The sequence below is a fragment of the Typopeltis vanoorti genome, chromosome 20 (assembly GCF_054136105.1).
Source record: "Typopeltis vanoorti isolate ZY-2024b chromosome 20, IOZ_Tvanoo_1.0, whole genome shotgun sequence".
Classification (NCBI taxonomy): Eukaryota; Metazoa; Arthropoda; class Arachnida; order Uropygi; family Thelyphonidae; genus Typopeltis; species Typopeltis vanoorti.
In genome coordinates this window covers 8,196,703-8,220,825 of record NC_143568.1, presented here as the reverse complement: position 1 = coordinate 8,220,825, position 24,123 = coordinate 8,196,703, and the positions used below count along the sequence as shown (strand labels likewise).

The window sequence follows — 24,123 nt, the reverse complement described above, 5'->3', positions numbered from 1 at the left end:
TATATCATATCTCTTATTGCTCGAGTTTGTTATGGGGGTCTGACAACGAATTAATCTGTTTTCCATAGACTTATATGGGAAATATTGTCCCTCAATTCGACATTAGTTTGGCTACAGATTAGTGTCCAGTTGTAAAGCACCACTGTACCAGCAAATTTCAGCAATAAGTTAATAAATAGTTATTTTCTTATCAGTCTGTGTTCTCATCTATACCAGTAAAATTAATCAACATGTACGATGAACACATAAATCTTCCCATATGTTTAATTACAGACCAGTTTGCATTCCTGAACTGTGATAAAGTTTTAGAGATTGTTAGGAATTGTTAGCATGTTTTTTGCCAGCCTGTGTATTTCATATGATCTGACAAAAGAATATTTGATATCACCCTTTTCTGGACTTTTTCCAAAATATCTCCATCCTTTCAAAAACCATCAGACACAATCTGATGGTTCTTTTCAATCTGATCATAAGATCCTAAAAATCGCAATCACGTCTGTCCTTTTTAACGTCGAAGATATATCCACCAATAATATACACTACATCCAATCCCTATCTTGCAAATCCCAAAACTTTATCCTTCACAACATGGAATTGGCAGTCCACTCATATGTCCATACAGTCAGTCTATATATCCTCCCTTGAAGAGCCCCATTTTCTTCAATTTTTAAAGATCAAAGTTCCTTAGCAGATGCAAAGTTCTTCAACTTTGGATCTGCTAAAAACACTGCATACCCCTATTTAAACTAACCTCAAAATAATTAACAATAACACAGTAAAACTCAGTTACTACAGTTGCACTAGCTGTGCAACTGTAGTAACTTTCCTCTTCCAGAATACCACCCATACAAACTACCAATGGCTTTCACACAAAAAATCTCCCATACAACTCACTATTCTGTTATCTAATCCCATCTGTCCCAATGTAAATATCCATGTCATGTTGCAATCCATCAATAACCTTTGCAAAATCTAAAAATATGCTACTGTATATGCATCTTCCTTGTCCAACACATTTATCACCCTATTGTAATATACAGTGAGTTAGCTTTGCGTTAGAAATACCTAAGCAATAACGCGCTGGTCCTCGCTGTGCAATCACAGCTCACAGGCACCAAGGAACAGATTCCACAAGGTGTTGAACATCCTTCATGTGTAATTCGATCCATGTCTGCTGCAACAACTTCATCAGAGGTTCAGTGGTGCTCACACTTCATTCTAACATATCCCACACATGTTCAACTGGGTTACAGTTGGGGGAATTTGGGAGCAAAGGCAATGTGGTGAATTCATTGTCATATTCCTCCAACTATTCGGTAGTTGTACAAGCCCGAAGATAAGGTGCTTTGTCCAGTTGAAAGATGGCACTGTGGTAGAGATAGACCTCCTGTAAATATGGATGGAGATGGTTGGCTAACAGGTTCCTGTAGGTTCACCATTCAGTTCTTGTGGGATGATAACCAATGGACCCAGGGTATAGAAAGAAAAAAGCTCCCCAAACCATAACACTCTGACTGCTGCATATCGTTGCTGAGATACCAGTCGTGACACCTGATGCTCATCTCTAGGATCAACCATGCTGACCAATGTGAACTCGTCTGCTGGATGTCTGTTCATGGTTAATCCAGTCCTAGTAAACCATTGATACAGTAGTATGGGAGCAACTAAATGTGGTTGTTTCCGAAATACTAGCACCTGCCACCTGGGCTCCAACTATCTGCCCATGGTCAAATTGGCTAGTGTTGTCACATTTCCCAATTACTGACAGATGTTTACTGATCATGTAGAGAGGACAGGTGTGCCCATTTATAGTAGTGCACATGATGTTGATATCACATGGTACTTTGTTATCACAATGAATATGTAAATCAGGAGAGTTCCTAAGGTTGTTCCTAAAATAAAATAAAAATGAAAAATGAATTTTTCATTTTTATGCTTTATGAAGTGGAACAATTTTACATTTCCTCCATTCTTGTGGGACCATCTCCATTGCAAGACTAAATAAGAGTATTGTGGCTAGTGTTGGCTCACTGGAGCATTCCATTACAGTGGGCAAACACCTTGTGGAATCTGTTCCTTGGTGCCTGTGAGCTGTGATTGCACAGCGAGGACCAGCGCGTTATTGCTTAGGTATTTCTAACGCAAAGCTAACTCACTGTATATTACAATAGGGTGATAAATGTGTTGGACAAGGAAGATGCATATACAGTAGCATATTTTTAGATTTTGCAAAGGTTATTGATGGATTGCAACATGACATGGATATTTACATTGGGACAGATGGGATTAGATAACAGAATAGTGAGTTGTATGGGAGATTTTTTGTGTGAAAGCCATTGGTAGTTTGTATGGGTGGTATTCTGGAAGAGGAAAGTTACTACAGTTGCACAGCTAGTGCAACTGTAGTAACTGAGTTTTACTGTGTTATTGTTAATTATTTTGAGGTTAGTTTAAATAGGGGTATGCAGTGTTTTTAGCAGATCCAAAGTTGAAGAACTTTGCATCTGCTAAGGAACTTTGATCTTTAAAAATTGAAGAAAATGGGGCTCTTCAAGGGAGGATATATAGACTGACTGTATGGACATATGAGTGGACTGCCAATTCCATGTTGTGAAGGATAAAGTTTTGGGATTTGCAAGATAGGGATTGGATGTAGTGTATATTATTGGTGGATATATCTTCGACGTTAAAAAGGACAGACGTGATTGCGATTTTTAGGATCTTATGATCAGATTGAAAAGAACCATCAGATTGTGTCTGATGGTTTTTGAAAGGATGGAGATATTTTGGAAAAAGTCCAGAAAAGGGTGATATCAAATATGTAGAATGCGTGCATGAAGAGAAATTGAGGATAACCATTTTCAATGCATGTGAATAGGAGGAGGAGGAGTGATACTGAGACATATCTGTTGGTGAAGGATTTATATCACATTACTATAGGTTAGTTTTTTTCGTTGAGTCAAGGGAGACAGGTAGAAAAATGTATAAAATGAGTACAATCAAATGTGATATTTTTGTGCTTTAAGCATTCTCAGTACATACATGATCCATAAAATGTCCAGATATATCAAGTTATCGATGAATATATGTAAGATGTATGCAGAGATTGTATGTTATTATTATTATTTATATGGGCATGCAACGGAGTCAAAAGACTCATTGCGGGAGACCCACTCTATCCATTAACACAATACCTATCATACATTTCCTTAAACCTTGCACTGCGGTCTGGCCGAACAGTGGGTGGCGTATCAAGGTCTTATACAACAGAATGATAATACTTTTATCTCTGCAGGTCAGCGTCCTTCTCAGTATTGCAGCAATCGTGTGGGTTATCTTCACCACCTTTGCAGTGAGTAAGATGAACTTACTAACAATTGTAGTAAGTTGTGTAGATAAAAAAATATTTAAAATAATTATTAATCAAAAACAAAAAAAAACTTCCAGGCAATTAATAATAATCACTTCCCAAAACTTGGATATTGGCATACAGTTTGAAATTAAAACTTTTCTTTGAAATATTATGAAATCATCCAAATCTGAAACTTAAAACACAGAAAAGCAATTACTGATCAAATTAGAGATATGAGAAATTGTAAACCAGTTTGAAAGAAAACTGTTATTAAGTAGATAGTAATGGAATTGTAATTATGTATTGCAGTTTCTATAATAACATCCTGTACACACTTGAGGGCATGTGATGTGTTAGGAAATATGACTACAGTGAATCATAGAAGAATAGTATATGCTGTCTTATAGCTGATTCAGTCAGCTAAGAAATTGTAAACCAGTTTGAAAGAAAACTGTTAATAGGTAAATAGCAACGGAGTTGTAATTATATAGTGTAGTCTTGTATTCTTCTTGATCATCCATCAGATGATGGGTTGAGTTCCCTATGAATGAGAATCACTTCCATCTGGCTCTGTCTCTTGCCATTTCTATCATTTATTCTGAAGCTCAATAATTGTGACCTTTCCTTCAAAGACTCTAGCCAAGTTCTTTTTGGTCTGCCTCTTGATCATCTTCCTCCAATGATTGCATTCAAAACTATATTTGTAATCTCTGTAAGCACATTCTTTGGAAGTGTCCAAACCATCTTAATTGCTCAAATACATGGAAAGGCTTATGTGTTCACAGTACATGTTATTTAATTTCATGGTACTGATGACAACACAAATTAATAAGAAAATACTATTTATTAACTTATTTGCTGATATTTTGCAGGTATTATGTCCATCATCTGCAGAGCATAAAAACAGTTTAGATAGAAAAAAAAGGATTGTCTAGGATAGAAAAAATACGGAATTCTCCCCAGAAATCCCATCCATTGCCTACCACAAGACTGCAGCAAAACTGTTACCATCCCATACATTCAAGGCACTTCTGAAGAGATATCTAGAGTTTTCAATAAATATCAGCTATGCACTGTATTTAAGCCTTATGTCAAATTGACAACTCTCATCCATTCACCTAAGAACAAACTCTCTTCTTTATCACATCCAGAAGCTTATTATTATTATTATTATTATTATTCAGGCCTCCATGTAGTCAAAAGACTTATCGTAGGACGTCCTTCCTAGGAAACACAAAGTTTATCAAGACTCATCACGGGAGGTCTCTCCTAGGAAACAAATTCTATCATACCACTCCTTGAACTCATTGATCGTCCTCGCTCTCACCACTCTATCAGGCAATGCATACCACGGTTCAACCACCCTCCAGGCAAAGAAACCACTCTTCTGAAAGGACATTCTCAAACACAACTTACTTTCCTAACTTCCAGGGATGGCCCCTTGTCATCACTCCTTCCCACTGTTCAACCAAGCAAAAGAACTCCCCAGTGTCAACCCTGTAGCCACCTCTCAACAGTTTAAAAGTCTCAATCATATCACCTTTCCTTCTTCTATCCACCAAACTCTGCAGTCCACATTCCCTCAGCCGATCCTCATAACTAATATTGTACAGTCCTGAAACCATCTTTGTTATCTGCCTCTGTGCCCTTTCCACAGTTAATTTATCCCCTTCAAATCTTGGGGGCTAAATTTGAAAACAATAGTCTAAGTGTGGTCTGATCTGGGTCTTATACAACGGAATGATAACACTTTTACCTCTGCAGGTCAGCGTCCTTCTCAGTATTGCAGCAGTTGTCTGGGTTATTATTATTATTATTATTATTTGACACCTCCAGGGAGTCCAAAGACTCATTGAGGGAGAGTGTGCCAACAGCATCGAACGATTGGCTTCACTTATCTTCACCACCTTTGCAATATGTTCCCTGAATTTCAGGTTTCTATCAATCATCAACCCCAAATCATCTCCCCTACTTCCTCCATTAAAACTCCTTCAATAGAGTATGAAGTGTCCCATTGATGCGTCCCAGACCTCAAGACCTTACATTTTGCTGCATTAAACCAATACCCCTATTCATTTGCCATCTGTCTAGTTTATTCAAATCCTCTTGCAGGGCTACCACATCTGCACTATTACTAATAACCTTTCCCAGCTACACATCATCTGGAAACAACGGAATATCCCCCTGCAATCCACTGACAATGTCATTGATATAAAGGTTAAAAAATACAGGTCCTAGTACTGAAACCTGTGGGACCCCGCTTGTAACCTTCTGCCTCCTTGAAACTGCCCCACCATACGCAACTCTGATACCTATTGGACAGTTAATTCTGAATCCAGTTGACCAACTTGAACATTCAAACCCATGTGCTGCAACTTAAATATCAGTTTATCATGTGGCACCCTGTCAAATGTCTTTGCTGTGTCCAAGAAAATGGCAGTATATGCTTTTCCCTCATCTACTGCTCTTATAACTTTATTATAAAAAGCTAGCATATTACTAAAACAAGAACGCCCCTTATGAAATCCATGTTGACTCTCACAGATAACATTACCCTCATCTGCCCAATACTGTAAACAGTCCCTAACTAATTTCTCCAAGATCTTAACAACTACTGATTACACAGAAACTGGCCTATAATTTGACACTTCCAGTCTGGTACCATCCTTATGCAATGGCACTATCATACCTTCCTTCCATTCCTCAGCATGTTTCATTGAAAAGCTAGGTCAAAGGAGCTGTCAGTTCTTTAGCACATTCTCTCAAAACTCGTGGTTAAATACTATCCAGTCCCACAGCTTTACTGACATCCAGAGTACTCAGTATTTGGAACACACTCTCCTCCTGCATCTCTAAACCTCGAACCTGCCCTATCCCTCTAGTATTAAAATTTATTCCTCCAGGATGAAATACTCCAATAAAGTGTTCATTGAACAATTCCACTATGTCCTCTGCATCAGTCACTCTGTTTCCATTTTTATTTCACAATGTCATTCTTCCACAGTCATTTCTCCTTCTACAGGCCACATAGCGAAACAAAATAGGATTTTCTTTGGATTTAGGGCCAATCTCTTCTCATATTCCAGTTTCGCCTTCCTTACCATACTAGTCACTCTCCTGGCCTGTTTCTTGTATTCTTCATGCATCTGCTCTTCACCTGTCTCCTTATATCTCTTCCATAGCTTTTTGACATCAAATAATATTATTTAATACTGTTTAATATTGTTTGTCATCCTCTTTACGCAAAATTGTGTCCTCTTCTTCACTTGTGGAATACAGCTTACTATTGCTGCTAACAAATATTCCTTCACAATTTCCCAGGCACTAATGATATCTCAGCCTTCCAATTCCTCCCTCCATTAAACTTCCCCAATTTGATATCTAAGTCTATTATAATCACCTGCCTTATAATTCCTCATACGTTTCCATATCTTTGATACTCCTGCATGTGTATTCATCTTCGAAGTCAAAACCACATGGTCTCTCTTTCTCTCCACCTGTTGGGAGAGATGTCATCTCAGTTATTATCAACTCTTCTGATGCTATGACCAAATTCAAAACTTTTGAACCTCTTTTTCCCTCTGCTACATGTTGCCTAAGACATTTGTCCCTCAAAAATTCTAGAAATTCCATTTCCTTATTGCTACATGCATCTTCCTTTTCCCAATTTATACTGCTGTAGTTAAAATCTCCCATAACAATGATTATTCTTGCATTTTCCAGGCTCAACTGTCTAAGCATCTCCTGTCCCCACCCTCTGTGCTCCTTGGTTTGTAGCAACACCCCACTAAATATCCTATCTTGGCCACTTCTACCTCACACCATATGCTTTCAAAATTATTAGTGTCAATGCCTTCCAAAGCCTCCATTCTTAGACGACATAAGTTGTCACTTATCATAAGCAGTACTCCACCACCATGCTTTCCATTCCTGTCCTGCCGAAAAATGCTGTACCCTGCTACTTCTATTCCTGTTATTATATCCTCTTCTGTCAACTATGTCTCAGTGATCCCAATAATCCTTGACCAGGCTGATGCTTTCAGCGCCACCAATTTCTCTCTTTTATTCTGGATACTCCTGGCATTAGTATAAATCATAAAAATGCCACTGTTTCTATACTTAGCATTATCCTGTCTAGATATCACTGGACTCAGCATTACCCATGTTGTCCATCTTCTCCCAAGCACCAATGAAATGCTCTGTTCTTGTGATGGCTTACTATGAACAGAGAGGAAAAACTGTTGACATCTGCCTTGGGTGAACATAAAAAATATATCTAGCACTATCGTTATGGCAAGTCGGATCTATCAGATGATGCCTTGGATACCCCCACCCTTCAAACATGGTCAGATGAAAGTAAACAAAAGTGCTACACAGAAGTCATTTTAAGTCATAGAGATTGTTTTTGGAATCAATAGGAGCTTTAAAACATACCACAAACCTCAACAAGTATGGCTATGTAAATTTACTAAAAATCTGGGTAACAGTCATTTTAAGATCTAATTAGTATTTGTTTTCTCTCTTTTTCCAACATAGCTGCCACCTAATTAGGACTTTAGTACCTTGTGTTGTCCATTACAATTTTTTTTAAAAGTAGTTCCACTGTTATACCAAATTGTTGTTTCGTGTACTGTGTCAAACTGTGTTTGTTCTCTGAAGATGATGGATATAATACCAGTGAAATTATCAGCAAAAAGTTAATAAATATTATTTTCTTATCATTCTGTGTTGTCATCAATACCATGAAAATAAATAACATCTTAATTGCTGCTGAAGAATTATATCTATAATATCTTCTCTATGGTCTAATTCATCTTTGACTTCTTCATTTTGCGTTCTGACCAGTGAGTCTTATTTATTTTCTTAAGCATTTCATTTTGAATGCTCTAATTTTTTGTATTTTTTTTTCTAATTGAGTCATCATGTCTTGGCTCCATATGTTGCTATAGGTATAGTAATGACTTCATAGACTGTTATTTTCCCATCATTTGTTTAATCTATTCATATTAGATCCTCTTTTGTTAAGTCTGTATTTTATCGTTTCTGTTTTGTCGAAGTTATAAGTAATGAGACTGCCAAGATATGTAAATTACTTTACATGTTGAAGTATATGATTTTCTAAGTTTGTTGAAATTGTTTCCTCATATCTTCCTATTTTCATTGTTTTAGTTTTGCTTGGATTGATTTACATTCGAAAGATTTTGTACTGTTCATTAAAAGATTTTAATGTCTTTTCCAATTGTACTCTAGATTTTGCAAGAATAATAATATTATCTGCATATTTAATGTGATTGGTATTCATTATTTACAGGATGGATAAATATCATGTGTACAGTTGTAGGTATATGATGCTAAGAAATATGATCACGATGAACTGTGAGAATAGTATTAGACTTCATGAATCGTTTAATCAGTTTTTTATAAGATTCTTTTAAAAATAGTACCAAGAGGCCTGGTGAATTGGTATCACAATGGTTGTTGAGAAGGCCTTTTAGCTTGTAGATGGTTTTCATTACCTATTATGAAAGTGCCACCTTGTTCATCAAAGCTTGAAGCAGCATAAAAACTGTTGTGGTCTCTAAACATTTTGTAGATGAATTATCATAAAAAAAAATAATAATAATAATTTCTAATTCTAATAAGATTATTTTTATTGTTAATTTATTTTCTCCAGGTTATACGGAAACTAGGAATGAAGGGATTTTATGTTGATGTTACATATCGAGAATTTACGCCTGTAATGATCCAGTCCCTTATACAGCATTCTATGCAATGCTCTCAACACATAAAATTTGAGTGTCACATCATGCCTATTGGGTAAGTTAAAAAAAAAAAACATCATCATTATTATTATGTTTTGTTCTGTTTCTAGCAAAGACTCTCTGCACATCAAATGTTTGTGTCACTTGGGTATAACTCTCGTAGACAGGCTTATACGTTGGTTATGCATTTCTAAATAACTTAGGGAATTGAAACAATGTAGATCCGAATATAAATTAAATTATACTTTAATAGATATTTCGGCAATGTCACATTGCCATTTTCTAAAGGAACTTACAAAAAGGCAGGTGCACACAGGCAATAACAGTACAGTAACTGAGAATGAAGATATGAAGCTATCGTTCTCCTAGAAGTCCTGATGGTGCCCTCTGCCTGGCTAAGTAGGCGTTCTTGGCCGTTGGGCTGAAGGTCTGCTGATGTATGCCTCCCAAATTTGGGGCAGTCGCATACAACCAAATTTGTTTGTATGCGACTGCCTCAACAAATTTGGTTGTATGTGACTGCCCCAAATTTGGGAGGCATACATCAGCAGACCTTCAGCCCAACGGCCAAGAACGCCTACTTAGCCCGCCAGAGGGCATCATCAGGACTTCTAGGAGAACGATAGCTTCATATCTTCATTCTCAGTTACTGTATTGTTATTGCCTGTGTGCACCTGCCTTTTTGTAAGTTCCTTTAGAAAATGGCAATGTGACATTGCCGAAATATCGGAAATATCTATTAAAGTATAATTTAATTTATATTCGGATCTACGTTGTTTCAATTCCCTAAGTTATTTAGAAATTGGGTATAACTATGTTTTTAGAATACCAATTGTTACATTACTAAGTCTGTTACTTGAAATGTTAGTTTGCTATTGGAGAGGAGTAGTTAGCTGCCAGCTTAAGAACACTAACAGGGTAACTGAGGAGTTAATCATGTTGAAAACCATAAATGTACAAGCCTTATTAAATAGTATTACACTTATATTTATAAATGGAATACTATTAATAATGTAAATAATATAATATATTTGTAAATTAAAGCAATTTAATAACTTGTTAGTGAGCAAAACCTTTTTTTTTAGGGTTACACGGTGATCAGCATTCATTTAAAAAATTTTATGGAATTTACAACCGTGTTAAAAAAACTTTTTTTATTATCCCAACGTTTCGATCTTCACATCAAGATCATCATCTGGAGCGTACATAAATATACAGGACAAGCTGAGTTACATCATTAACTGTAAGCTAGAGAAACAATGATTTGATCACATGTTATTCTACTGGCGTGACCTCTGGTGGAAAAAATAAAATAAAAATAAAAAAAAATAAAATAATAAATAAATTTTTACATCAAGCTAAATTCTACTTTTACAATGACAGGAATAAACATTCATTTAGATGGTTTTCTTTCAGAAACAATTGGTGTCCTATTTTTAGTATTACAATTCTTATTTTTGATTTACAATACTGGATTTTCTATAGTCCTGTTTATAGTTGTTCTTGGTGAGGAAGGTCGAATATATACCTTCCATATGTTTGGGATTTTTAAACCATCATTGTTGTTCAGATTGGGGTGGTTGCTGATAATCTCACAGGCTTCCTTGAATTTCCGTTCATACCATGTTCTAGTGTGATGTAGACAGCTGGTGGTTTTCCAGTCAATTCTGTGTAAGGTATTCAGGGCATGATCAGAAAGGCCAGCTTCACCATAATTATTATATTTAATGTGTCGTTTATGTTCTTTTTGTCTAATAGGAATAGCGCGTCCTGTTTCATCATAATTATTATATTTAATGTGTCGTTTATGTTCTTTTTGTCTAATAGGAATAGTGCGTCCTGTTTCTCCTATATATGGTATGTTGCAAGTACAATAAATCCAGTATACTCCAGGATGAGCTAGTGGAGGGAGTGGGTCTTTGGATGAGTTGAGTAAGCTTTTTAATTTTGCAGGAGGTTTAAAGGTGGCTTTGAGGTTGTACTTTTGTAGTACTCTGTTTATTTTGTCTGATATTCCTTTAATGTAGGGAATGGTTATAGTTTTACTCTAGTCTGGTTTGTCTTTGTTTTTTATTGTGGTTTTGTAGAGAATTTTGTTTATAGTGTTTTGGCTGTATCTGTTTTTTTTGTAAGTTATTACTGATAATTTTCAATTCGTCTTTCAGTGCCTGTTCATTGGAACAAATCGTCTGAGCTCTGTTTTTTAGCGTGTTGATGACACCTAGTTTTTGTGTTGGGTGGTGGTAAGAGTTTATGTGTATATATTGTCCCGTATGTGTCGGTTTTCGGTAAACAGTGAAGGAAAGATTGCCCGTGGGAAGACATGTGACAAGTGTATCTAGAAACGGAAGTGTGTTGTATTTTTCAATTTCAGTTGTGAACTGTATGCATTTGTGTTGTTTGTTTTGGTGGCTAAGGAATGTGTCTAATGTCTGGCGGCCATGGGACCAGATCGCGAAAACATAGTCAACGTATCTAAGCCAAACTTTGGGTTTTAGAGGGGAGGAATCTAGGGCAAGTTGCTCAAAATGTTCCATGTAAAAGTTAGCAATAGGGGGGGATAATGGCGAGCCCATGACTGTGCCCTCTTTTTGTAAGTAGAAGGCGTTTTGCCATACAAAATAACCCAACCGTAATACATGCGCAAAAAGCGCCATGATATCTGGAGGGAATTTGTTCTGTAGGAGAAGGATTGTGTCACTGATTGGGACATTCGTAAAGAGGGCAGAGACGTCAAAACTGACTAATAAATCATCTTTTTCTAATGTAATGTCTTTGATGATGTTTATGAAGTGTTGTGTGTTTTTGATATAGGAAGGGGAATAACCTACCAACTCCTTGAGTGTTGCCGCTAATTTTTTGGCTAAGTGATATGTCGGGCTATCAATTCCTTCAACGATAGGTCTTAGCGGGGTGTTTTCTTTGTGAATTTTTGGTAGCCCGTAAATTCTAGAGGAGCGCGTGTAATGAGGGAACAGTTTTTTGACTGTATCTTCGGGCCCTGTGGTAATTGATTTAAGTAGTTTCTCTGTTTTGTTTTTCGTTCTGTTAGTTGGGTTGTAGTTAACTAATTTATGTGTGTTATTGTCAGAGACCAGTAGATTCATTTTTTCTATATAAGTGGTACGGTTTAAAATGACAGTTTCATTTCCTTTATCGGCTCTGGTTATTACTATGTTTGGATTTGTTTTAAGTGATTTTATCGCTGTTAATTCGTGTTTAGTTATGTTGCTTGTTATTGTTTTGTTATGGTTTAAAATGTTCGCAGTTTCTATACGTATTTTGTCTGCTATGTTATTAGGTATGAATCTTAGGCCTCTTTCCATATTTAAATAACTTCAAGTTTGTCTGTCGTTTTCGGTGCTATAGCAAAATTTAAACCTTTGTTAAGTATAGAGATTTCGTCTTTGTTTAGAGCGTGGTTAGATAGGTTAATTATGTTATTGATACCTGTGGGTGATTGGTGGCTCCTGTTGTTTCTTGCTTCTGGTTGGTTGTTGTTGTTCACTGTGGCAAACTTTGAATATGGCGGCAGGTTTTGTCGTTCTTTTAGTCTTTGAAATTTGGAAATTAGGTTTTCTTTCTTCGTTTGTTGGATGTGGTTTGCTGTGTTGTCTGTAATCCTTTCTAGGATTATTCAGATATCTGCGTTTAAGTAGCTAGACAGCTCTGTTTTTTCTTTTAGTAGCTGGTTTTGTGTAGCAGCTAGGTTCTTTCTGGTAGCTTGGATCTGCTCTCTCAGTAGTGCTTTCTCCATGCAGTGGTATATTCTTTGTGCCTTTGTTGAAGTGAATTTTCACTTTAGCCTGATGCAATTAGGAGTGATATCGCTATCCCTACACCGTTTTAAAACCTTTTTTTTTTCTCTTAAAAATGACCAACAGTGGAAATGAAGTTTTATTAGTGAAAGAACTACAAATTAGTTTGAAAGAAACAAACCCCTCTCCCCTTTGTTTTCTTATAAATGACCAACAGTGGAAATAGTTTTATTAGTGAAAGAACTACAAATTAGTTTGAAAGAAACAAAAATTGAAAATCACCAGGAGAAGGTAATTTAACATAAGAATTATATAAACATGCAAAAAATAATTTGGGATAGAGAGAGAGAGAGAGAGACTTATTATTTTAAAACAAAATTTTTTCAATAGGAAGCATAGCAAAAGAATGGCAAAAGCGGAGTAGTAATTCCTAGTTATAAAAAAAAAAAAGATAATGAAGAAGACTAAATATTATAGAGGAATAATTTAGAAATTGTTCTAAATTCCTGTTATATGTCAGAATATTAAATACAAAAATTACAAATTATTACAAAGAACATTATTCTGAAAGCACAGAATAATTTTAGTGCACAGATCTAGCTGTTATCTCTAACATTAATTATCATATTGTACCTCTGTACCGAGCCCTGATAAGACCTCATCTCGACTACTGTGCCCAGATTTGGTCACCTCGATTCCTTCTTGATGGGGAGGAGGTTGAGAGGATCCAGAGGCGAGTGACTAAGATGATAGCAGGTCTATGGAATGCACCATATGAGAACAGGTTGAAGATTTGTGGGTTGCAGAAACTAGTTGATAGGCGAAAAAGGGGAGATATGATTGAGGCATTCAAATTGCTAAAAGGATTCTATAGGATTAATTCAGATGATATTTTTGAGATCAGGACTGGTGGTGGGAGAACTAGGGGACACCCATGGAAGCTGGGCAAGAGCGTGGTTAGCAGGGGTGTTAGAGCTGGGTTCTTTACTTTTAGAGTGGTAAATGAGTGGAATAAGCTGCCAGAGTCTGTTGTGGGTGCTATGACAGTGAGCGAGTTCAAGGCAAGGTATGATAGATACTGTGAGAATGTTGAACAGCTGTGTGAACATGATGTTTAGGGCCTCCCTCGATGAGTCTAAGGACTCCTGGAGTAGCCCGTGGTAATAATAATAATAATAATAATCATCATCATCATCATCACACGTATCAAGGATTTAGGCCTGTTATGGCCTTAGAAGTCATCGTTGAATCGTTTCAGAGGACGTCCTGGTTTTCTTTTTCCTAACGGCTTGTACTTTAAGGCTTGTTTTGGTAATCTTTCTGTTTTCATTCTTTGAACGTGTTCCATCCATTTATGTTTATATTTTTTAATTTTTTCTATTACTGGTTCTTGGTTTAATTCTTTCATAATATCTTCGTTTCTTTTGTGATCAAATAGGATATACTTTGCAGTTTTTCTCATAAACTTCATTTCTGCTGTTGTTAATCTTTGTTTGTCTTTTTGTTTTATTGTCCAGATTTCGCTTCCATACATTAAGACTGGTAAGGCTATATTGTATACTTTTAGCCTGGTTTGTTTTTGAACTAGGTTTGGTTTAAATATAGAGTTAATTACACCTGTTATTTTTAAATATTTTGCAATTTTTACATTTATATCTTTTTCATTTTCATATGTGATCATACATCCTAGGTAGTTAAATGAATTCACCTGTTCTAAGATCTTGTTATCTATTACTATTTTAGTTGTTGCTGGATCTTGTCCTTTAAAGGCCATAGTTTTTGATTTTTCCATTGATATTATCATACCATAATCTTTGGCTATCTCATTTAGATTTAAAATAGCTTTCTGTAAGTTATCTTCAGAATTTGTAATTATTATTTGGTCGTCTGCAAAGAGGAGAGTGTTTAAGTTAACTGTAGGTGAAAGTTTAATTCCTTGATGTAAATTTTTACTCCATTTTATTATTATTTCATTAAGTAGATATTAAAAAGAGTTGCTGAGAGGGGACATCCCTGTCGGACCCCTTGGTTTATCTCTCTTGTATATGATAGCTCGTGATTTAGTCTTATTTGTATTTGATTATTTTCATATATACTTGTGATAGCTTTTAGGATATTATTTGGTATTTGTCTTTCTTTTAATATGTTAAATAATATGTTTCTTTTAACTTTGTCAAATGCTTTTTCAATGTCAATAAAAGCAATATGTGTTTCTAAATTATATTCTCTTCTTTTCTCTATTATTAATTTTAGGCAAAAGGCTGGGTCTATACATGATCATCCTTTTCTAAATCCATTCTGTACCTCTAGAATAAAGTTTTCGGAATATTTCATTAGTTTGTTATTTAAGATTCTGCTATATATTTTGTAACAGGAATTTAGTATACTGATACCTCTATAGTTTTTAGGGTCATCTCTATTACCTTTCTTAAAGATAGGAATCACAATTGCTTTTTTCCATTCTATTGGGAGGATATCAGTTGAGTAAATTTTATTTAAAAATAATAAGAGTCTTTCTTTGAATCTTGTTCCTGTGTATTTATATAGTTCTGAACCTAGCTTATCTTCTCCAGGTGATTTTCCGTTTCTTGTTTCTTTCAGGCTGATTTCTAATTCTTCTTCAGTTATTTTCTTTTCATTTTCATTAATTGTGTGCCAGTTGTCTTTTTTAAAATATTTGTCTGTCCACAGTTCTGTGTAGTAATTTAGAAATTCTTCTAATTTCAATTCAGTGTTTAATTTTATGTTTTCTTTGGTATCTGCATTTAGGTGTTTCAAAATCTTATATACATTGGGTCTTATTTTATATAAATCATGTTCTAAATTAGAAACAAATTTATTCCATGATTCTCTATGTCTTTTTCTGACTTCTCTTTTAGCTATGGCTCTTATTCTTTTATATTCTATTTCATCTTCTAATCTTTTACTGCTTAACCATTTGTGATAGGCTTCTTTTTTCTTTTTGATTATTTCTTTGATTGTATCATCCCAGATTTTATTGAATTTTTTGGTCTTTCCTAAGCTTTCATTTGCTGCTGCATTTAGTATCGTTTTTATATTATGCCATTCTATTTCTATTTCTTCATTTTGTTTTATTTTATCAAGATCTTTATTTTTATTATATCTTTATTTTACCTAGAACATTAATTATTATTACTATTATTATATGCACCTCCAAAGAATCCAAGGTATTCATCCCACAAAACATCCACCATCTGCATTACTTCATTTACTGTCTGCACACTATCCACCATCTGCACGATATACCATCTATCACCTACTAATAGTACATTGATTTGATAATTGCATGTGTTTTCTGGCTGATTTGTTTATATGCATGATGAAAAAACCTATTTCTGGGAGTAAACAACCCTATTTCCATAGGCAATTAGTTGTAATTCATCTTCAGTGGAAATATAAATATGCACATGCTGTTTATATATAAATGATGTTCTGCGTGAAACATCTCTGTAGAATTTAAATTTTTTAGAATAAAGAATAAAAGAAATGTAATTTTTTTTTTCATGTAATTTATAGCATTTGATTTTAGCTATAAAATATACAATTAATGATTATTATTATTATTAATAGGGATCTTTAGGGACTCATCGAGGGGGACCACATACTTCATGCACCAGCTATCATACTTATTCTTGAATTCATTCACACTGCTTGCATACACAACGTTCAATGGCAATCCATTCCAATTATGTGCCACACTATGAGAGAAAAATCTAGTCCTTATTCCCTGTCTTGGCAGCACTCATTCTCAGCTTTCTTAGGATGCCATCTTGTCCTTTCTTCACTCTTCATAAAACGAAACTTTCCATCAACTGAAATCCTGTATAATCTTTTCAGAAGTTTGTAAGTCTCAAACATATCACCCCTCTTTTTTCCTATTTACTAGCATCTACAGTCTACAAATTCTCAATCTGTCTTCATAATCACTATTCCACAATCCTGATATCAGTTTTAACACTTTCCTAAGCACTCTCCACCATATCAGAATCACACTGGAAACCACGAGACCAGACTTGTGCAAAATTCCAAGTGAGGTCTTATCAAGGCTTTGTAAAGAGGCAAAATGACATCCTTGTTTTTACATGTCAAAGTTCACTTCAGCATTGAAATTATCTTTTGAGTTGGATTTACAATCTTTGTTTCCTGAATTTCAACTTGCTGTCTAACAACTCCAGCACTCAAAGACCCCTAACCTGATCAGTTTCTTCTAGCATGATCCCACCAATATAATATGACATTGGATATCTAATCATGCCAACGTGCATGACTTTGCATTTAATGACATCGAACTGACATCCATTTACCCATGCCCACAATTCCAGCCTATTCAAATCATTCTGCAAGTACTGTATATCAGCAGCATTCCTGATAACCCTTCTTTGCATCATCAGCAAATAGATGTATGTCACCTGTCAAATCCTTACCAATGTCATTAATGTACAGATTAAAGAACAATGGACCAAGGAGTGATCCTTGGAGTATACCACTGGTTACCTTAAATCTTGCAGACTAACATCTCCCATATACCACTTTTTGATATCTGTCAGTTAGCCATCCTCTTATCCACACTAATATTTTATAATCTAAACCCATATTCTCCAATTTATGCAACAGTCTTCCATGCTATATTCTGTCAAAAGCCGTAGCAGAATCCAAAAGTATCATGGTGTATCCATTCTCCTTATCTAGTTCAGTGGTAACATTAATATAGCATGTGAGCAAGTTGCTAAAACATAACCTTCCCTTAGTAAACCTATGCTGTTCATTGCAAAGAAGAGATTCTCTATCAATTCATTTCTGAATGCGAGCCCTAATCTACTCTTCCAAAATCTTCACCACCACCACCACAACTCCTGAGCTACTGATTGGTTGATAGTTGGATACATCAATCTTTGCATGCTCCTTGTGCAAAGGATTACCTTCAAATTGTCTTGTGCAATGGGATTCCCATCCAGCAACTGATGCCATTGTGCTAAACTCAGTTTACTCAGTTGGCCATAATTTCCTGCTTTGTAGTTCAGCATGTAACCTTTCCTGAATGGAACATTCATAAACTTAGCCACTTCCAAAGTGAGTACTGCACAATCAGTGTCACCAACCAGAGGCATCATAGTTACATCTTTAACTGAAACACCCTCTGATGCTATAATCAAATATAACACTCTTTAAACTCGAGTTCCTTTTGTCACATGCTACTGAAGAAGTTGTGTGCAGCAGTTGAATAAATTCAGTTTCATTCTTCTCATGAGATTTTATTGCTACCAATCAATGTTTGGATAATTAAAGTCCCCCATTATGATTACTCTTTTTGCACCTCATCATCTTTATTTGGTGATGCATTTCTTCATCACAAGCAAACGATCCACCAAGTCTATAACAACACCCCACTATTTATTTGATCATGTTATATTCCATCTCACACCAGATGGCATCAAACTCAATGTCACATGAAATATTCTTACTATTATTAGAATCATAGGTCTCAACTCTAACTGGATTCAAGTCATCTAATATCATTAACAATGCGAACCCCTCATCTCCTATCCTGTCTATCCTTCCTAAAAATACTGTACACTTTACACTCAATATTGGTTAGTATGTCTGATTCTGATAGCCAGGTCTCACTAATACCTACAATCTGAAGTCCAAACATATTAACCAAAGCAACAAACTCTTCCCCTTTGTTTCTGACATTCCTAATATTTGTGTACTGACATAATATGCTGCCTGCATGTTCTTTTGTATACTCTTGTCTGAAGTTATTATTATTATTATTCAGGCCTCCATGGAATCAAAAGACTCATCGTGGGAGGTCGTTCCTCATTGACCGTCCTCGTTCTCCCCACTCTATCTGGAAATGCATTCCATGGTTCAACCACCCTCCATGCAAAGAAACCACTCCTCACCCTCTTGCTCACAGTTTCCCTCCATAACTTCCAGGGATGGCCCCTTGTCATCACTCCTTCCCGTTGTTCAACCAAGTGAAAGAACTTCCCACTGTCAACCCTGTAACCACTACTCAACAGTTTAAAAGTCTCAATCATATCACCTCTCCTTCTTCTATCCACCAAACTCTGCAGTCCACATTTCCTCAGCCGAACCTCATAATTAACATTGTACAGTCCTGAAACCATCTTTGCCTTTGTAACCTTTCCACAGTTAATTTATCCCCTTCAAATCCTGGGGACCAAATCTGAGAATAATAGTCTAAGTGTGGTCTGATTAGGGTCTTATACAATGGAACGATAACTCTTTTATCTCTGCAGGCCAGTGTCCTTTTCATTATTGCAGCAATCCTCTGTATTACCTTCACCACCTTTGCAATATGTCTCCTGAATTTCAGGTTTCTATCAATCATCAACCCCAGATCTCTTATCTCCCCTACTTCCTCAGTATAGCTCCTCCAATAGAGTATGCAGCATCCCATCGATGTGTCCCAGACCTCAAGACCTTATATTTTGCTGCATTAAACTGACACCCCCAGTGATTAGCCCATCTGTCTAGTTTATTCAAATCCCCTTGCAGGTCTACCACATCTGCACTATTACTAATAACCCTTCCCAGCTTCACATCATCTGCAAACAACTGAATATCCCTCTGCAACCCACTGACAATGTTATTGATATAAAGGTTAAACAATATAGGTCCCAGTAGAGCCCTGTGGGACCCCAATTTTAAACCTCTGCCTCCTTGAAACTGCCCAACCATACACAACTCTCTGATACTTATCGGAAAGCCAATCCAGAATGCAGTTGACCAATCTGACATCCCAACCTATGTGCTGCAATGTAAATATCAGTTTATCATGTGGCACCCTGTCAAATGCCTTCGCTAAGTCCAAGAAAATGGCAGTATATACCTTTCCCTCATCTACTGCTCTTGTAACTTTATTATAAAAGGCTAGCATATTGCTGAAACAAGAGCACACCTTCACAAATCTATGTTGACTCTCACAGATAACATTACCCTCATCTACCCAATGCTGTATACAGTCCCTCACTAATTTCTCCAAGATCTTAACAACTACTGGTGACACACAAACTGGACTATAATTAAACATTTCCAGTCTGCTACCACCCTTATGCAATGGCACTATCTTACCTTCCTTAAATTCCCTGGGCACCTTTCCCACAGCCAGACTTTCATTGAGAAGCCAGGTCAAAGGCACTGTCGGTTCTTTAGCACATTCTCTCAAAACTTGTGGTGAAATACCATCCAGTCCCACAGCATTATTGACATCCAGAGTACTCAGTATTTGGAACACACTAAAACTCTCCTCCTGCACCTCTAAAACCTCGAATCTGCCCTATCCCTCTAGTATTAAAATTTACTCCTCCTCCAGGATGAAATACTCCAATAAAGTGTTCATTGAAGAATTCCCCAATGTCCTCTGCACCAGTAACTCTATTCCCATTTCTATCCCGAAATGTCATTCTTCCCGAATCATTTCTCCTCCTACTGGCCACATAATAAAAAATTCACTAGGATTTTCTTTGTATCTTAGAGGCAATATTTTCTCATATTCCAGTTTTGCCTTCCTTACCATACTAGTCACTTTCCTGGCAGGTGTCTTATATTCTTCATGCATCTGCTCTTCACCTGTCTCTTATATCTCTTCCATAGACTCTTTTTCACATGCAGTTCCTGTTTAATCATCATCATCATCATCATCAAATTCCTGCCATCTACCTTTAAGGGGTGTACAGGATATGATAGTACTACATGAAAAAAATTACATCATTACTAACATCCTATCTACAATTTTCCTCCAAATCAGTCTCTTATTTGTCAAGACTCCAACATTATTACATCTTATATTTCTATCGTCTAAGGCACTTTGTACCGTATCAATCCACCTATATCTTTGCCTTCCTCTGGGTCGTTTCCTGCCAACTTGGCAGAGATCACTTGTTTTGCTAATCTTTCCTCTCCCATTCTATTTAAGTGACCATACCATCTGAGATTAGCTCTGCTAACGCATTCCTGGATGCTGACAATGTCAAGTTCTTTCCTAATATTCTCGTTTTTAATATGATATTGCCATTGAAGACATCTGTTCACACCTCTAATCTTTCTCAGGATGCTCATATCTGCGGTTTCTAGTCTTTGGTCAAGTGTTTTACTTCTGACCCAGCTCTCAGATCTATAAGTTAAAATTGGTTTGAACACTGTCTTGTATACAGCTAATTTAGTGTTCCGACTAATTTCTCTCTTATTCCATATGAATTTATTCAATTGACTTCCTACCATACCAGCTTTGTTGATTCTTATGTCTATTTCTATATTTAATTTACCATCTTCACTAAAAATTGTGCCTATGTAGCTGAAATATTTTACTTGTTTCACAGGTTCTCCATTCACAACACAGTTGAATTTTCAATTATTCTACCTATTTTCATTCTCTTTGTCTTTTTATTGCTGACCTCAAACCATATCATTTACAACAGTTATTCAATTTAGTCAGAGAATCTTGCAGACTTGTAACGGATTTATTTAGAAGTATAACACATCCGCATAAAGCAAAGAGCTGACATTAACATCATCTCCAATTTTGATATCAGGTTTAATACCGCTTTTCTTCATAATGTGATCCATATAGATAAGGAATAACAAAAGGGATAATGTACATCCTTGTCTCACACCAGATTTAACATTAAACCATCTTCCCGTACTTCCTTCAATTCTAACTGCTGACTTACAACTCAAATAAAGACTAAGTATTGCTTGATATAATGCCCCATTGACACCATATAACTGTAGCATATTGAATAGCTTCTCTCTTGGCACCGTGTCATATGCCTTTTCCAAATCGACAAAATTTAAATTCAGATCGTTGTTATATTCCCATGATTTCTCCACTATTTGTTGGAAAGTGAAGATCTGATCCTGACAACCTCTATTTGACCTGAATCCAGCTTGTTCTTTACCAAGCTTTTCTTCCACAATTCTTCTCAACCGTTTCTCAATTATACTTTTATATATCGTATCAGGAACACTCAGTAGGGATATACCTCTGTAATTTTCACATTCAGTTTTATTTTCCTTTTTATCAGCTCTACTCTATTCTAATCATCGGGAGTTCGTCCCTCTGTCCAGGCTTTCTGAAGTGTGCAGTGCAGCCACTGTAAGATATTTATACCATCATACTTCAGCATTTCTGGTTGAATATCATCTACTCCTGCTGCCTTTCCATATTTCAAGCCTTTGATGGCTTTTTCTACTTCAAGTATGGATATGTATTCCTGACTGCATGCATGGTCAATGTTTTTTACCACTGTGCTGTCATCACTGCTTGTTTCATTTAGCAAATTTTCAAAGTAATTACTCCATACTTCAAGGATATCTTTTTCTCCCATTTTTATGTCAACTTTATCATCTCTAACTCCTTTTGCAGCACTCTTTCCTCCATTCTTAAGCTTTTTCAACAACCTCCAGAATATTTTGCCACCTTCTTGATATTTATTTTCTATATTCTTGCCAATGTCCTCCCATGACTTTTGTTTAGCTAGTTTTACACAGTGTTTAGCTTTCTTACATTTGTCTCTGTATTCTCTAAGAGCATAAGCTGACTTATTTGCCAGGAAATTTTGATATGCTTTCTTCTTTTCCTTCACTGCCTCTTTAACTTGCTATGTCCACCATGGAGTTCTGATTTTTCTATCCTTGCAGACAACCTCACCACATGCGTCTCTGGCTGAATCAATCAGGGTTTTCTTCAAGGCTTCCCACTGCATCTCCAAGGTTTGGTTTCTGTTCTCAAACTCTTTCATTTTTTCTTCAATAATCTTTGTGTATTTTAGTCTACAGTTCACATCTGAGAGCTGCTCAACTGTTATTCGCTTTAAAACTTACATGTTATTCTTTTCAATATGAAATTCAATTTTATCCTGCTCAAGACTAAATAGTGATCGCTTCCAATTTCAAATCCTCTGTATACTCTGGTGTCCTGCACCAGGGAGAAAACATCGCTATCAACAATAACATAGTCAATGAGACTTTTCTTATTCCTTACCTCTTCTCTCCGTGTGAATTTGTGCACATTTTTATGTTGGAACAAGGGTGTTTATAATAACCAGTCCATGTCGTAAAATGAGTAGAGTGATTGAGGCATTGGATATGAGGTGGGAGCGAGCAAAAGAGTTAATTGTATTGATTGGTACAAATGATTTGAGAGAGAACAAAGAACATGTCAGAATGAATGTCAGGAGGCTGCTTGGAAAGATAAAAGAGAATAGTGTGACATGAAGGGTAGTCAGTGTCTTGCCTAGTTATGATTGTGGTGAAATGAGGCGGAGAGCAAGGACTATGAATGATATTCTGGCTGAAATGTGTGAGGAGATGGGAGTACAGTTTGTAAATGTGTGGAATAAGTTTGAGGGACGAAGTGAGCTGTATGGGAGTGATGGACTGCATTTGAGCGGTTATGGTCTGAGTCGTTTCGAGAGACTGCTGCTGGAAGGTAGAGAAGTGAATAGAGAGAATGAATCAGATCAAGAGGGAAGTGATGTGGAAGAGCAGGAGAGCAAGACAGGAGAGATTGAAGAAGTGGAAATGAATGGGGAAGTGAGTGGTATGAGTATAGAAAATGAGAGAATGGGTGTGCAAGAGGAGCAGGGAAACGGGAAGGCTCGGGGTGGACAGGGGTACACATCATGAGAAAGGTGGATGCTCCAAGAGGAGGTGAGAGCATGTGTAGGCTGGAAAGAAATGGGATGACCAGGGATCAAGAGGAAACAGATGAAATTGAAAAGGGTTCTAAAATGAAGAAGCAGAAAGGGAAATGGCCCCAGTCCAGCATGCAGAGATCACATCGAGCGAGTGGTATCAGTGGAACTAGCTGTAGATCCAGAAATGAGCTGTCATGTTTGTATACCGATGCTAGAAGTATAAGAGACAAGGCGGATGAAATGGTGAACTAATTGCGTCTGTTGACCCAAAGATTGTCGGAATAAGTGAGACATGGTTGGAAGAGGACGACATCCTGACAGGAATAGAGATGGAAGATTATGATGAAGTGAGGATAGAAGGGGTAAAAAAGGAAGGGGAGTGCTATTGATGATAGAGAAAGAGTTATGTCCATACAAAGTAGAGATGCAAGAGGGAAATAGGGCCAGTGGTTTTGAGGCAATATGGTGTGAGATAGAGGTGAATAGAATCAAATACTTGGTGGGATGTTGTTATAGACCAGGTAATGTGGATGGTGGTGATAGTGAAATGTATAGTCAAATAA

At 36.4% G+C, this 24,123-nt stretch overlaps 1 protein-coding gene across 7 annotated transcripts in view; it reads left to right on the top strand.

The window, feature by feature from the left end:
* axo (axotactin) overlaps positions 1–24,123 on the top strand; it is a 927,649-nt gene that overhangs the window by 373,483 nt on the left and 530,043 nt on the right. For all 7 annotated transcript variants that reach the window (XM_090410025.1, XM_090410024.1, XM_090410023.1 and 4 more), the window contains one exon: positions 9,027–9,169. In XM_090410025.1, coding sequence (XP_090266151.1) covers positions 9,027–9,169 — 143 coding nt within the window. The remainder of the gene's footprint in view (positions 1–9,026; positions 9,170–24,123) is intronic.